Source organism: Procambarus clarkii, chromosome 48, assembly GCF_040958095.1.
Source record: "Procambarus clarkii isolate CNS0578487 chromosome 48, FALCON_Pclarkii_2.0, whole genome shotgun sequence".
NCBI classification, from domain to species: Eukaryota; Metazoa; Arthropoda; class Malacostraca; order Decapoda; family Cambaridae; genus Procambarus; species Procambarus clarkii.
Window position 1 is genome coordinate 14,150,966 of NC_091197.1, and position 14,165 is coordinate 14,165,130.

At 46.4% G+C, this 14,165-nt stretch overlaps 1 protein-coding gene across 1 annotated transcript; it reads left to right on the forward strand.

The window, feature by feature from the left end:
* Positions 1 to 10,434: 10,434 nt before the first annotated feature.
* stnA (stoned A) lies at positions 10,435 to 14,156 on the forward strand. The gene is given in 9 exon segments (XM_045752947.2): positions 10,435 to 11,286; positions 11,288 to 11,530; positions 11,532 to 12,590; positions 12,592 to 12,648; positions 12,650 to 12,808; positions 12,810 to 13,010; positions 13,012 to 13,130; positions 13,132 to 14,020; positions 14,022 to 14,156. Coding segments are annotated over 9 exon segments (3,693 nt in total). The 5' UTR covers positions 10,435 to 10,455.
* Positions 14,157 to 14,165: the final 9 nt, after the last annotated feature.

A 14,165-nucleotide genomic window follows, 5' to 3' on the forward strand; every position in this document is an offset into this window, starting at 1 on the left:
TGCGAGTGTTGTGATGTTGGGCGGTGTTGCTCTGACGGAGCCTACTTTCCTGCAGGCCTGCCCGCCACGTTCATCTCAATGAGCCTAATAGCATGGCCTCCGCCTCCCACTACCAAGGAAGAGCTGTCAGCCTCCCTGGAAAAATCTACAATCGAAATTGTTGGGAGATGTGCCGCCCCTAACCAGCCCACTAGGAGATAGCAGAGGAATCAATAAAGGAGGAGGGTCGCCAGTGTCGAGAATTCCTCGGTCAACAGGCCAAGAGATTCGCATAACTCTACGTCGCTGGAGGAGAGAAGCCAGTGACTTGAAGCTGTGTTGAAGATGTGGCTGCCAGGAGGGTGGAGACGGAACTCAGACCAGACAGGGTCAAGACAGGTCGGGATGTGTGTGCATGACCTTCCTGGGTGCATCTTGCTGGATGCTCACCAAGTAATTTACAGCAGCAAGGTGCCCCTGAGTGTGTGGTTGACGCCTTGTGTACTTACCAAGAGACTGGTCCTACGTAACTTATTTTATTTCGTGACCGCACGCAGTTTTAAGTCTCCATAAGTCATCAGGCCGAAGCTGATACAGTATTATGAAGGCTGTCTGATCGGCCGGCTAACAGGGTGCCTTTTCAAGTTATATTTGCCTTTCTCGGTATATTTCTCTTCCATCCTCTTCCGTCTTGTGGTCTGCATGGACTCTGCAACATGTTACACCTTGAGTCAAGACGTTGTCTACTTTACTTTATCCGGAACATCTTGAGATTCACAGTTTTCAGTTCTTATTGATGTGTGTGTGTTGCCTGCCAAATCCTATTTAATTTATATTTTATTTATTTACTTATATATACAAGAGTTCTTACATTCTTGTAAAGCCACTAGCACGCATAGCGTTTATCATGTCCTTAATCTGAATTTTTTCCCGGAATACGACCCGCTAAATCGTTTAATAACCAACTATGATATTACAGTCTTTGTAATTCTGAATAATTTCTTCTGTATTTATTAATCAGAAATGCTAATCAATATCTATGAAAAAGAATGTCTGTCAGTCTGTATGTCTTGAAGGAAGGTGGTGAAGGGTAGGGAAGGTGGTGAAGGATAGGGAAGGTGGTGAAGGGTAGGGAAGGTGGTGAAGGGTAGGGAAGGTGGTGAAGGGTTGTCTTGAGATGATTTCGGGGCTTTAGTGTCCCCGCGGCCCGGTCCTCGACCAGGCCTCCACCCCCAGGAAGCAGCCCGTGACAGCTGACTAACTCCCAGGTACCTATTTACTGCTAGGTAACAGGGGCATTCAGGGTGAAAGAAACTTTGCCCATTTGTTTCTGCCTCGTGCGGGAATCGAACCCGCGCCACAGAATTACGAGTCCTGCGCGCTATCCACCAGGCTACGAAATAGGGAAGGTGGTGAAGGGTAGGGGAGGTGGTGAAGGATAGGGAAGGTGGTGAAGGGTAGGGAAGGTGGTGAAGGATAGGGAAGGTGGTGAAGGGGTAGGGAAGGTGGTGAAGGGCAGGGAAGGTGGTGAAGGGTAGGGAAGGTGGTGAAGGGTAGGGAAGGTGGTGAAGGGTAGGGGAGGTAGTGAAGGGTAGGGAAGGTGGTGAAGGGTAGGGAAGGTGGTGAAGGGTAGGGAAGGTGGTGAAGGGTAGGGAAGGTGGTGAAGGGTAGGGAAGGTAGTGAAGGGTAGGGAAGGTGGTGAAGGGTAGGGAAGGTGGTGAAGGGTAGGGGAGGTAGTGAAGGGTAGGGAAGGTGGTGAAGGGTAGGGAAGGTGGTGAAGGGTAGGGAAGGTGGTGAAGGGTAGGGAAGGTGGTGAAGGGTAGGGAAGGTGGTGAAGGGTAGGGGAGGTAGTGAAGGGTAGGGAAGGTGGTGAAGGGTAGGGAAGGTAGTGAAGGGTAGGGAACGTGGTGAAGGGTAGGGAAGGTGGTGAAGGGTAGTGAAGGGTAGGGAAGGTGGTGAAGGGTAGTGAAGGGTAGGGAAGGTGGTGAAGGGTAGTGAAGGGTAGGGAAGGTGGTGAAGGGTAGTGAAGGGTAGGGAAGGTGGTGAAGGGTAGTGAAGGGTAGGGAAGGTGGTGAAGGGTAGGGAAGATGGTGAAGGGTAGGGAAGGTGGTGAAGGGCAGGGAAGGTGGTTGTATTGATTTTTGTGCAAGGTGTTAAATATATCGTCTGGGTCCTGGCCTGGGGTCTGTTTGTGGGGTACACTGACCCCCCCCCCCCCCCCTCTCCAGCAAGCCTAAAATGTCCCCCCCCCCCCACCATTTTCCTGTGAAGTTTGTTTGTATTGTGTGGCTAGTGGTGGTGTGTGTACTTACCTAGTTACACACACCTGTGTATGTAACTGTGTGTTTGGGTGTGAGTGTGTGTGTGTGCATGTGTGTACGCACCTATTTGTGTTTGCGGGGGTTGAGCTTTGGCTCTTTGGTCCCGCCTCTCAACCGTCAATCAACTGTTGTACAAATTCCTGAGCCTACTGGGCTCTATCATATCTACATTTGAAACTGTGTCAAAATCTACATGTGTGTGGGTTTGTGTTTAGCCACACCCTTAATATTGAGAGAGCAGGTAAATACTGACCCCGTCCCCCGAAAAGGACCTCCCTTCCCTCACTCCCTCATTATTTAATCACCACTCATTAGTCTAACTCACACTCAGGCGAGGTTTATACTCATTCACTGTTACTAATTCAACACCTACGCGACCTGCTCACTTTAATCCTGAGTAAGACGGACCGCCCTCCACCACTTACTGTGTGGTGAGGTACCTCCCTCCACCACCCACTGTGTGGTGAGGTACCTCCCTCCACCACCCACTGTGTGGTGAGGTACCTCCCTCCACCACCCACTGTGTGGTGAGGTACCTCCCTCCACCACCCACTGTGTGGTGAGGTACCTCCCTCCACCACCTACTGTGTGGTGAGGGTAACTCCCTCCACCACCCACTGTGTGGTGAGGTACCTCCCTCCACCACCCACTGTGTGGTGAGGTACCTCCCTCCACCACCCACTGTGTGGTGAGGTACCTCACGACAGGCTCCAGCAGCAGGTACAAGCAGCAGGCCCCGGCACGAGGTCCCTGGGTAGAAACCTTGAAGAATCAATAACCCGTTAAAAGCCATAACACAGTGGAGCGGACCCGAGTCCTGCCCGCCCTCACTCCTAGCGCTCTCACTAGTGCTGTCTCTCACTAGTGCTGTCTCTCACTAGTGCTGTTGTTTTTTCATTAACACATGAAGTACATCTGCATTAGTGCAGCTACCCTAGACTATATGAAGTGGAGTACAGTGTGTCAAAAAAGCTAACTACGTGATGCTAAAATATCCCCATCACACAGGATGGTTAGTCATACAGAGGCATGTGATAGGCAGTCTGCACTGGGTAGTGATGTCTGCACACTAGTGAGTATTAAGTCTTAGGACAATACATCCACGTTTCACTAACATCCACGCCTCGGGGTCAACATATCCAAGTTTCAATGCACCTAGCTGAAGTTGAGACAAACATGGAAAATAGACTTGTGCAGCCACTCCCAATTCCAAGAGATGTATTCTGCAAATTCAATTTTAACAATAATCTAAATGCCTGGGAACAAATAAGCCCAGATCTCACATAAATAATCTGGGTAGTACAGCTAGACAATACAAACCTAAATCAGTGCTTCGAGAACATGGGTCCAGTAGCACTAAAAATATGTTCAAGTTACATGCTGCTAAAAATAATATTAAAATATGCAAACAGAACGACAACATCGTTCCCCGGTATAGGCAAGGAAAACAAATTGGCTAAAAATACGAACGCGTCAACTTATTTCAAGAACGACAAGAAACGTTATGTTTAATAGTAGAAACGATCTATTTAAACTTACAAAAATTATATAAAATCCAAGGAGAGGCAAAGAAAGTGAAAGGCCGTGAATGTAATAAGAGAGGAACCCAAAATTTAATTTCTCCTGTGCAAAATCTAAAGATAAAAACCACATCTAGCATTGGGCCCCTGCGTAAGGGACATGGAACTTTCACTAGATAACAACAAAGAAATGAGTGATATACTAAGGCTACAGTACCTTTCTGATTCAGTGAACCCCTCAAGACATTGAAGACTAATGATCCAAACGAATGTTTTATAAATGTGACGCCAACATTGAACCATATATCAGTTGTCATCCTAACTCCACTTAACTCTGAAGTAGCGTCAGACAGCATGAACACGTGCGTCCCAGACCCCGATTCCTGTAATTATATAATCAAGAATTGAAAAATAACACTATCACTGGTCCTAAACCTCATTTGGACATGGCGTCTAGATACTGATGTTATCTCCCGACATATTTAAAGCAGCAGAAATTGTGCAGTCCACAAAGGAGGTGGTACAGCAGACGTAGCAATTTTTAAACCAATAGCATTAATATCACACATCATAAAAAATTTTGAAACAGCGTTAAGAAGATCAACAAACCACTGGAATCACAATGTCTACATAACCCTTTGGCATGGACTTAGATATCGTGGAAGACAAGCAAAACGCTGATGTAATATATGCTGATTTTTGCAATAGCCTTTGGCAAATGTGACCACGGTGTTGTTGCACACAAAATGCCCACAAAAGGAATTACTGGTAAAGTAACAAGATGGATCTTTTTAATTTCCTAAAGTACAGAACCCAGAGTGTCATAGTCAACACAGTCAAATCTGGATCATCCACCTTGAAAAGCATTAGTTCCCCCAAGATACTTTGTACCTTGGGAAAAAATTTGAAAAAATGTTGACAGCATTAAAAAAAAACACTGAAACACTGACAAAAAAATTTCTAACGTCTCTATGGCTCATTTGGGCACTCAGTTTCCACCTGTGTCCCCTAGTGCGTGTGGCCCTTGTGTTAAATAGTCTGTCTTTATCTGCCCTATCAATTCCTCTGAGAATTGATAGGGTGTGTGTGTGTGTGTGTGTGTGTGTGTGTGTGTGTGTGTGTGTGTGTGTGTGTGTGTGTGTGCGTGTGCGTGTGCGTGCGAGCGCGTGCCACCAGCGGCTATCAGACCAGCCCACGGGAGCCGCGAGGCATAATAAGCACTAAACTTAATTCAGCCGAGGCAGGCAGGTCCCTTGAAGGTGTAGATGACTGGCGACCCACCTACTCAAAACCCCAAGAGCTCACAAAGTTGACTTGATGTCCCGTTTTCTATTCGTGGGGGGGTTCTCGGATAGCTTAGGTTCGGGCTGCTTAGCACAGTTCGTGTACGGTGGCGAGAAGGGACTGCCTTACTACCTCGGCCCCCCACACATTGCTCACAGTGAGACGTAGCAGTACTGTGCACGGTGTACACACACAGTATACAGTACACCCACACAGTGTGGGTGCGAGGTAGCGTGGGAGTACCATTACCTGGGAAGAGTGGGAGTACCACTAGGTGGGTGTACAGGAGTGTGGGAGTACAGACTGTAGGTGGGTGGTTGGAGGGTAATGATTGCATAGTTGGAAGACGAGGACGGAGGAGGGGGGAACGGAGAGTGCCACGGAGGGGGGGGTGGAGGGGGTAGTGCCACGAGGGGATGAAGGGGGGGGGTGGCATCACGGAGGCGTGGGAGGGTGCCACTGGGTTATTGCATTGATCCAGCGACCCACACACGGCACGACTCCCAGCTAAGAGCAATATCTGGCTCTCCTCTTAACAATCTCATATATTCTACAGGTATATTTTATAACTATTCAACTAGTATCTACTAGTATTCTACCCCCTTCTTTTAATATCACTGGCACAAACATAGGAACACACACACACACATATATATATATATATATATATATATATATATATATATATATATATATATATATATATAATAATCTTTACTGAGCACTTTTATTGTTTCTGAATTCCGGACGAACATAGTGTGTGAAGAGCGAGCAGATGTTTACCTGTGGGATACCTGAGAGTTGTGATGAGTTTACATGTGGCTCTCACACTGTTGACCATACACCAATAGGCCTACCCATCAACAAATCAATACTCAAGGCTAAGCCGAGAGCTCAGTCGGGGAAAAAAGACATGTATATTGTACCATATATATATACAATATACGGAATATTATTCGTATGTAAGAAGGGACTAGAAAGATGATTATTAATTCTGAATTTCAACGTGTGTGTGGAGCACTTTGATTTACCGTTATACAGGCCATGAGTCACAATAACGTGGCTGAAGTATGTTGACCAGACCACACACTAGAAGGTGAAGGGACGACGACGTTTCGGTCCGTCCTGGACCATTCTCAAGTCGATTGTTACCGTTATAGTTCGCGGCAAAGTCAGTAGGAATGTCCATGGAAGGCTTGTGAAGGTGTGGCTAGTAGGGGGGCGGGCTGAGGTCAGCTCAACATGCAACCATGCATACTCCAGTTGTGCTAAAGATGTCTCGCAGTGCCAGGAATTGCTAGTCTTATTTATAAGTTTTTATTTACACAGGTGGGTGCAGGAGAAGATATCTCCTGTTGCTAGACCATATTTATTGATGGCCATATTTATTTTACACACACACACACACACACACACACACACACACACACACACACACACACACACACACACACACACACACACACACACACACACACACACACACCCACACACCCACACACCCACACACCCACACACACACACACCCACACACACACCCTACCTACCTGCCTGGGACGGTATAAACAACGAATGAGCCTCAGAGATGTAAGTTAACCCCGATAATCTGAGAGTGGTAAACACGGGAAGTAATTTTGATCCTGAGGTGGTGGAAGCCACCACCATGCTCTGCACCATGCACTGCACCATGCACTGCACCATGCACTGCACCATGCACTACAACCAGTAGTTCACATTACCGGAAAGTTGGGCTATAAATATATCGTGTGCAAAATAGGTCCGAAGCGGAGCTCTACAGCTGAATCTCCCTCCTTATTTGTAAAACTAGCTAGGAGAGCACTCTCCCTCCCTCCCTCGTCACTCTCCCTCACTCTCCCTCCCTCACCGCCCGCAACCAACAAAATCACCTGACATTGTATGCAGGACGGGCTGGGGGATGGGTGGGGGGAGGGGAGGGGAGGTGGAGGGAGAGTGGTGAAGGAATCAATATCAGCAGACGCTCCCCCTCCCTCACCCCCTCCTCACCCCCTCCCCCACCTGCCGCTCTCTTCACTCGTACCCTCATGGAGGGGGGGGGGATATATATAGGAGGGGAGAATAAAGTAGTGGTGACGAAGTGCGGCGGAATGGGTCGGCTGTGTTCAACAGGACATCAGGGGAGTGGCGTTGCAACTGGCACCCTAGTGACACCTAGTGTCACTAGGGTGCCAGACGAGGCGTGACCTAATGGCACTAGGGTGCCATCAACCTGCCCTCACACTAAAGGCACCCTGCTTTAGACACTATTGACTATTGCGTCAAAATCACGATTATTAATGAGAAAATGCACCGTAATACTAAGGGTTCACCGGGCCCAAGAGCTTCGGTCTGGAGAGATTAGTTAGATTGTCAAGAGTCTTACGCGTCTGGCTAGGCAATAAGACAGCACTCGGCAGTAACACAGAGCCTCGCCACGGATGAGGTCTGGGTACGAGCCCTAACCAGTTAGGAGTGATTGGGAGCCAGTCCTTAATTGTTCCCTCCTCTTCACCCATCATTAACTGGGGACCTGGGAGTAAACCGATTGGCGGGTCGTGTTCCAGGGGAAACTAGTAGGGTAAGGATTGAGATTGCATCTACGACCTGTTCCCTTAGGTCATTCCATCTATTCGCTACCCTTACGCTAAAAGAAAACCTTCTAAGATCTCTATGACGCTTCTGAGTCTCAAGCTTCTATCCGTGCCCCTCTTGTTCCACCCTGTCATTCCCTGTATCTTATACGTCTGTGTCATGTCCCCCCTTCTCCCTCTTACTTTCTAACGACGTGTGTATTTACTATTAGTAGCTGCAGAATCGAGCTATTAGCTCTTCGACAACGCCTTTCTTAAAAAGTTATTTTTCCTCTTATTATGTGTACTACATATATTTCTCTCTAGGTCACACACACACACACACACACACACACACACACACACACACACACACACACACACACACACACACACACACACACACACACACACACACACACACACACACACACACACACACACACACAAACCTGTACATTAGTTGATTGACAGTTGAGAGGCGGGACCAAAGAGCCAGAGCTCAACCCTCGCAAGCACAACTAGATAATTACACACACAGACACATACACATCCTCAAGAAGCAGCCCGTAGCAGCTGTCTAACTCCCAGGTACAGGTACCCATATACTGCAGGGTGAATAGGAGCATCAGGGTGGAAGAAAGTATGCCCATTTATTTATTTCCATTTGTCGTATGTGTAATAGGGGGAAGGAGTGTGGGTTAGGGGGAAGGGAGGAAGGAGGGGATTGGGTACTAAACAGCAGGAACCAATCGATGATTCGGGGGGTGGGGGAGAACCCAATCTAACCCACCTTCCAGCACTAAGATCCTCCGCACACAGCTGCTAAGTCATCAGGGAACAAGCTGCCCCGGCAAGGCAACAAAAATGTCCGAGGTAAGGTTTGCTGGTGAGGTCTCTTGACGACCACCGGCCTGCAGGCTCCGTGTCTCGGACACTTACGTATCCACATACGAAATCTCTACGTTATACCTTGATCATGGCGGCTCTGTTTACATTTATGAAACAGTTTATGCGCTCCGAAGGACTGCGAAGGCTGGTTATGACAATAATTACCTTGAGTTATGAAATTTCGTTTAGGAAAAGGTGAACTTGTTTCTCAAGTGGTTGCTTAAATGCTTGATGAATCCTGGCCCCAGCTCGTAGAATGAGGGAAGAAGCCGTGAGATAAAGATGGGAAAGAGAAAGAAAAGAGAAGAGACTACAACACAGAAAAGGTAAAGACAACAGAATCCAAAGAGCCATTGTCAACAGGTAGAACTGAGGAAGACAGAGAACACTGCTGGAAGCAGGGATCGTGCCAAAGAGAAATTTGTGAATATGATTAATTGGTAAGAGCCTCTCAAATAATAACTGACCTGTTAAACGTAGTGACCACGACCTCACAGAAAGTGACTATGACATATGATCCCGAAGGCTGCAACTGAGACTGACAGCGACCTGTTGAACCAGGAGGGAGGGAGGGAATTATCAGGGGGGAAAGCGCCAAGCCATTAAGACTATATAGTACTGGGAATGGATCAGGATAAGGATTTGGGGTGGGACGGGGGAAAGGAATGGTGCCCAATCACTTGGACGGTCGGAGATTGAACGCCGACCTGCAGGAAGCTAGGCTGTCGCTCTACTGCCTAGCTCAAGTGGTTGGGCACACCTGAAGGGGGAGATTATTATTATTAACATCTGTATTGACAAAATATATTTACAATTTTGCCTAATGTGAGTAATTTAGTTAGGTGTTATTACAGTGACCATGAGGCTCGTGTTCACTGCCACACAGGTCACTGATCATACACAAGACAATGTCTAAATTGTAGATTAAAGCACATATAATATTTCATGAGGTTACAATCAACATCAGATATTCTCTATGTTTCTATTTACTAATTCGAAATGCAACCACACAAGGCAGGGATAGATTCATAAGGTACAGCTAAAAAAACATTCTTTGTTCTTTAATATGGACAAGCAAATTTAGGGTAAAAAATTAAGATGTCTTCTAGTACCACCAGATTCAACGAAATCATTACATAGTTGATTGTACAATAGGCCAGGAGTCTAAAATATGTTACAGTTTCACATGCAATAATGGAATATTCAAGTGAATACCTTAGCTGTTTGTCACAAAGTTTACAAGCTGAATATTCTGGTGGTGGCTCAGCCTCACTAACTTGCCAGATGTGCCTATAGTCAAAGAGAAGTAACCGCAGTGACCACTTCACATTGTCTGGCCCGGGCACTGTGCTGACCATACAAAGACGTTATTACAAAAGTTGCCATAGCTTGTAATGCTGAAAATGTCAGCATCTGTAGTTTCTGTACACCGTTGGATAACGGTGTACAGAAACCTGTGCAGGTAGATACGGACACCTACATACCACTGGCGAGACACACCTAGTGTTGTAGCACTGTAGGAGGGAAGGGAAGCCTGAATGCCATGGGAGATACGTCTATCCTTCTTCCGTTGTGGGGATGGAGTCACCTTGCTGTTTGGTCAGACTAGGGGTTGTGATTCTAGTGAAAACCTCCCCCTTCCCCCCCCCCCCTTCCCCCCCCCCCCCCCCCCCGACCGACGCCGGCAAGAAATGAGTGTTGGAACTGCAAGACTATGTACCGGGTGGGATACCATTGCATGATGGTTAGGAGTGAGTGTAGCTGTGTAAGAAGGTTATGGTGCTCGGGCAGAGCTTGTGATGTGACCATGTCAAATAAAGTAAATAATCTTGATCTTATTTTATTCCAGGGTCTCTCCATCGACGGAATACGATGCACAAAATAAAAAAAGGAATAAAAAAGAAGATCAAAGGAAAGAAAGGAAAAAATGATGAGTTGTTTACCCCAGAAGAATTAGAGAAGTATAAAAGAGAAAAAGAGGAGGAAGCCCGTCGCCTCGCTGAGCAGCAGAAGAGCGAGCCGGAGCATCTCCAGCAGGAGGCAGTACAGTCTGCCGAAGGTGCCTCAGCTGCACCAGACACCAAGGAGTCTTCCTCGAGTGCCGGAGAAGGCGACTGGAGGAATTTCTTAGCAGCCACTGACACCGTTCTCAAGCAGACTAGTGATAATCTCGTGCAAATCAAGGAGGCAAGCTTCTTCCATAAGAAGGAGGAAAAGACAGTAGAACTCGTCACCGAAACTACTGAAGTCACCCCAGCAGCGACCAGCTCCAGCAAAAAGTGGGTTGACCTTGAGGCAGGAGGGATCGATGATGAGAATGAAGTAGAGGGAGATCAAGAGGAGCCACAACTTGAGTCACAGCCTGAGCCAAAACCCAGTCAGCTCCACTTCATCGAAGTTCTTCCTGACGTCGATGTAGATGAGTTTACCGATGTCTTCGATACCACTTATGTCGACAATGTAGAAAGTGGTGAGGTGAAGCTTCATTACATTCCGGACAGTCCAACTTTAGAAGATCCAAACGAGCCTGATCCTTTTGACACATCGGTGGTTGACAAAGTCTTGCACATCGTTAAACCCGAACCAAAAGCAAGGAAAGAAAATAAACCTAAACAGAAAAAGAAACTTGTGAATTTAGGAAGTGCTGTTGAGGTTTTAACTGGTAATGTTCACAGTGTCGATAAACCTACACTTTCCGGAAGCCTTAAAACGACGTCAAGTGATAGCAAAAGAGATTAATTTGCTCGCTGATGTTAATGGCAGTGAAGATAATGTAAAAACTGCTGAAATCAGTGAAGAGGATAATAAGAACACCAAAGAGACTAATATCCTCGATGAGATACTTTGCCTTGGTGAACTAGACGTTGAGCTCCCTGAACCTGGTGTTGCTGTACACCCTACATCACGACCCACGTCCCCTCCTCTTCCTGCCACACAAGACCAGGACAAAACCTAATTCTGGTGTAATTATTAACGATGGCATTGAAGGTGAAAACAAAGAAGTTGATCTAAGTGAATTTCTAGAATCTTCTGGAGAAGATCAAGATTCTAAAGAAACCAAACCAGACAACGGCAAAGATCTTGATCTTAAGGATCTTGTTGCTGAATTTGATATTATAGACAAATCTGAAGTTACTAACGAAGATTTAGTCGCTGCTAACGAAGACGACTTTGATGCAGAATTTGCCTTTTTAGCTGCTGAGTCAGTAGCAAAAGCTAAGGAAAAGGAATTAGAAGAGTTCGAAGAGGATCCATTTGACACATCAGCTGCTGCTCAAGTTCTAGGCCCAGAAGATAACTTTGCTGAAAAAGATCCATTTGATGTTGACTTTGTTGAAGAGGTATTAGGAGAAGAGACAGAGGTCAAGCCTAGCAAGCCACCGCCTCCACGACCAGCACCCCCTAAAGCCCAGGAGGAAGAACCTAAAGAGGTCGATCCTTTCGATACATCAATAGCAGATAAACACTTACCTGTTGATCCATTTGCTTTTACAGAAACAGATACAGATCTTCCTGAATCTTTACAACCACAGTCAGAATGTCAGCTCATTAAATCTGACAGTTTTGACCCATTCGATACTTCGATTGCTGACAGTTTTGGCAGAACAGAACTCAAGGTCCTAGAGACAGAATTAATCAGTGGCAGCGAGGCACAAGCCACAGAGCCCCTTAAAAAGAGTGACTCCGACTTCGATTTTGACCCAAGAGCAGAGGAACCTGAAGCAACAGCTCCTATTAGACCTCCACCCCCAACCAGACCTCAATTGCCTTGTCTTCTCACTGGCACTGATATCAAGGACAGCTCTGCTCCTGTTCTTGATCCTTCCACGGGTGCAGAAATTGATGATTTTGATCCATTTGACACATCTATAGCTGCTAAAGTTGAAATACAAACCCTAGAAGCAGAATTTCTTAGTGAGTCAGAGTACGTGCAGCAAACAGGAACCCAAGATCCAGCTCAGTCAACGAAGAACCCCTCACCTCGACCTGTTCCAGCCCAAGTCCATCCTTCTTGCTTCTACACCAACAGACACTAATCCCACACTTCAGCCATCAGCTGCATTACAACGAAGTTGAGGAAGACGACTTCTTTGATCCTTTCGACACATCTATTGCCAATAACTTTGGGAAGACAGAGCTTAAATCCCTCGAAGATGAACTTTTATCCGCTCAAGGAAACCCGCAAGACCTAAATACAGTTTCTAATGTGAAACCTAATAGGGTAAGTACTAAGCTTGCCCATTGAACCCCTTCGTCTCCCATCCCCTAAGTGTCTTTTAGCAACTACGCCATTAGACGAGCAGCCAACACTTCAGCCAGTAATTGAACAAACAGTTGAACCAGCTGATCACCAGGACGACGACTTTGACCCTTTCGACACATCTATTGCAGATAAATTCGGGAGAACTGAGTTGAAAGTTCTCGAGAAGCGAATTTCTTGTTGCCGAATCTATCCAAAAAGTCGAAGCCGACGACAGTTTTGATCCTCGGGCAGAAAGAGCTACGTCACCTAAACCCCCAAGACCCTCGAGGCCTTCATCACCAGCTGTCAAGCAAGTGTTTGCTAACTGCTTCTCCAGTTAGCACTCCAAGAGACGTTAAGCTGCTTGCTCCTACAGAGCTCAAATCAGTAATTACAGATAAGGAAGTTGATCCATTTGATACTTCTATTGCTGATAATTTTGGCAAAACTGAACTCAGGCACCTTGAGAAAGAATTACTGACCGCTGAAGTACCCTCAATTCCTGACGACTTTGACGAATTTGATCCAAGAAAGGAAGAAGCTCAGAACCTCTCAGCTCTAACAAATTCCTTGGGACCTGAAAGACCATCACTTCCAGCTTCTTGTCTCTTAGCAGCCACACCCACTGAGAGCAAAGTTCCACTGCAACCCTGTCTTAACCCAGAGCAAGGGCCTCAAGAAGGCGCCACTGCTGACGAATTAGATCCCTTTGACACTTCCATTGCTGATAAGCTTGGTAAAACTGAAATAAAAGCACTCGAAGAAACCCTCTTTACGAAGGACAACGAAGCAGCTTCTGCCAAGGAAGAAATCACCTCTCTGTCAGTAACAAATTATAAACTAGATCACCTCACTTCATCACCCACTCCTGACCTAGGACCAACTCTCCAACCTGTTACAGAGCTAAAAGGAGAGGAACCTGTAGAATTTGACCCATTTGATACCTCGATAGCAGATAAATTTGGTAAGACTGAGCTAAAAACTTTAGAGAGTGAGCTTTTGTCTGACTCGGGAACCAAGAAGAACTTAAGTGACGACGAATTTGATCCTCGGGAAGAAGAGAACAAGACTCCAAAACACCCACCACAAACTGTTCAAAAGCCAGCCTCACCACATAGTCTCCTAGACTCTTGTGACGACCATAATATATCTGATCAACCCATTCAGGTACTTCAAGCTCAGTCTATTGCATCCTACCTTTCATGATTACGATCCATTTGATACATCAATAGCTGCTGACATTGCTCCGAGTAAAGCCGAACTCAAATACCTCGAGACACAACTCCTGACGGCTGCCCAAGACCCCTTTGATACTTCTAACGTACCTTGAATCTCAAGC